General features: G+C 38.6%; 1 protein-coding gene across 2 annotated transcripts in view; it reads left to right on the plus strand.

Annotated features, from left to right (window-relative positions):
• LOC106529842 (poly [ADP-ribose] polymerase 12) overlaps positions 1–1617 on the plus strand; it is a 16789-nt gene extending 15172 nt beyond the window's left edge. For both annotated transcript variants that reach the window (XM_014025360.1, XM_014025361.1), the window contains exon 12: positions 339–1617. In XM_014025360.1, the coding sequence (XP_013880814.1) occupies positions 339–655 (317 nt within the window). In that variant the 3' untranslated portion in view covers positions 656–1617. The remainder of the gene's footprint in view (positions 1–338) is intronic.
• The last annotated feature ends 142 nt before the right edge of the window (positions 1618–1759 follow it).

Below are 1759 nucleotides of genomic sequence, written 5' to 3' on the forward strand. Positions count from 1 at the left end.
ATTTAGGGTTTTCCAATATTGGGGGAGTCAGGGCCCCCCGACCCCCCAGGATTTACGCCCTTGATCCCTATTGATCACGATAGCGATATTGATATTGATGCTGTGTAGCCAGGAATAACTGAAGTAGAGAGCCATGTCAGAGGTCTGATTATTTATGGTATCAAAAAAAGACTCGTGTATTTATGCGTATAATATAATTTGTGTTTTTGTGTAATATYGKTTATCGGCTATAACAGCAATAATTATATCGGATATTGGTATCAGCTGAAATTTTCATATCTGTGCATCCCGTACATGTCCATGTTTTCTCACAGTCAACTTTGTGCTTCCATTCCCAGGTAGTTACTTTGCACGGGATGCCTCTTATTCCCACGCTTACACCGGAAACACAAATGTCAGATCCATGTTCATTGCCCGGGTCCTGGTGGGGAGCTACACCAAAGGCGCCCCCAGCTACCTCAAGCCTCCTTTGAAAGATGGAAGAAACAAAATCTTTTACGACAGCTGCGTGGACAGTGTCATAGATCCTTCTATATTTGTTGTGTTTGAGAAGCACCAGATCTACCCCGAGTACCTGATTCAGTACATGACCTCAGATCCAGTAGGTAATTTTGTCAGTCCTGCACAACCAACCAATCAGTGTGTCATAGCTTAATGACAAAAGTAAAGAAGGTGGGTGTTAACCTTTGAAGGTGCTTAAGAAAGCCTGGGTGTTTCCCTAAAGTTATTYGTTTCACAATTTGTGWTTAAAAGGAAAAGAAAACCTGACARTAGTAACTAGAGTGGTTTGAATGCTTGTTTAGCATCATCATTTTTTCCCTTTGATTTAATAAGTTGAAAACTCTCTTGAAAACCATTAAAAACACACCCATTGACATGGTCTTTAGAAACTTTTGTCCATGTCTAATCCCCAAATAAGCAAGTCTTCATTGGCATTATTTACTGAGAGTATTCCTTGGGATTTCACTCTCAGTTCTTTGTATACCATGAAATACCCAACCAGTACAACCAGCACAAAGCTGGACTGCTGGGTCATTGAGCTTGGTAACCAGTACGAATGTTACCATAGTACAACACAGAACACCAGATATTCTGTCTTGACTCCACAATCTGTCCTGTTTGAAGTATTTAATGGCATTTGAGGAGTAAAGGTACAACAAAGGAGTTATCAAGAGTCTATTGTGCAAAAAAGAAACTTGTTTAAAGTCAAGATACAAATATTTTATCGTCATCCAATCAAATCAATAAAATATCGTATCGTGATAAAATTGGTGATTTACACCCCTATTTGAAAAAAAGGACCAAGTCAGTGTGTGGAATTTTATTAATCCTTGTTATGCCTGTGAGCCACCAAGGAAGGTATAGTGACGTCACCACCATAGTTACCATACAGTGTCACTCCATTCTGATTTATTTTGTGGAAAGGGCTTAGGTCAACCTACAGAAAATAAAAGTATGTACATATGTGACCTGCCCTTTACCATCAGCTACAGGACAGCAAATAGCACTTTAATTTAAAATAAGCCAAAATAAATATCAAACTATGCAGTTCCTGTACCTGATTATTGTTCAGATCATAGGGTCTACAGCAGTGTTTCCCAAAGTTGGGGTCGGGACCCAAAGTGGGGTCCCAAAACATCAAGGTGGGGTCCTGAAAAGATTTTTGAAATTAATTAAATTTTTGCCTTAATTGTTATAAAGAGTGAGGTTAGTATATTTAAAATGGATAAATGTAGTATAAAATATTGTTACTATGCCC

Source organism: Austrofundulus limnaeus, unplaced genomic scaffold, assembly GCF_001266775.1.
Source record: "Austrofundulus limnaeus strain Quisiro unplaced genomic scaffold, Austrofundulus_limnaeus-1.0 Scaffold470, whole genome shotgun sequence".
Lineage (NCBI taxonomy): Eukaryota > Metazoa > Chordata > Actinopteri > Cyprinodontiformes > Rivulidae > Austrofundulus > Austrofundulus limnaeus.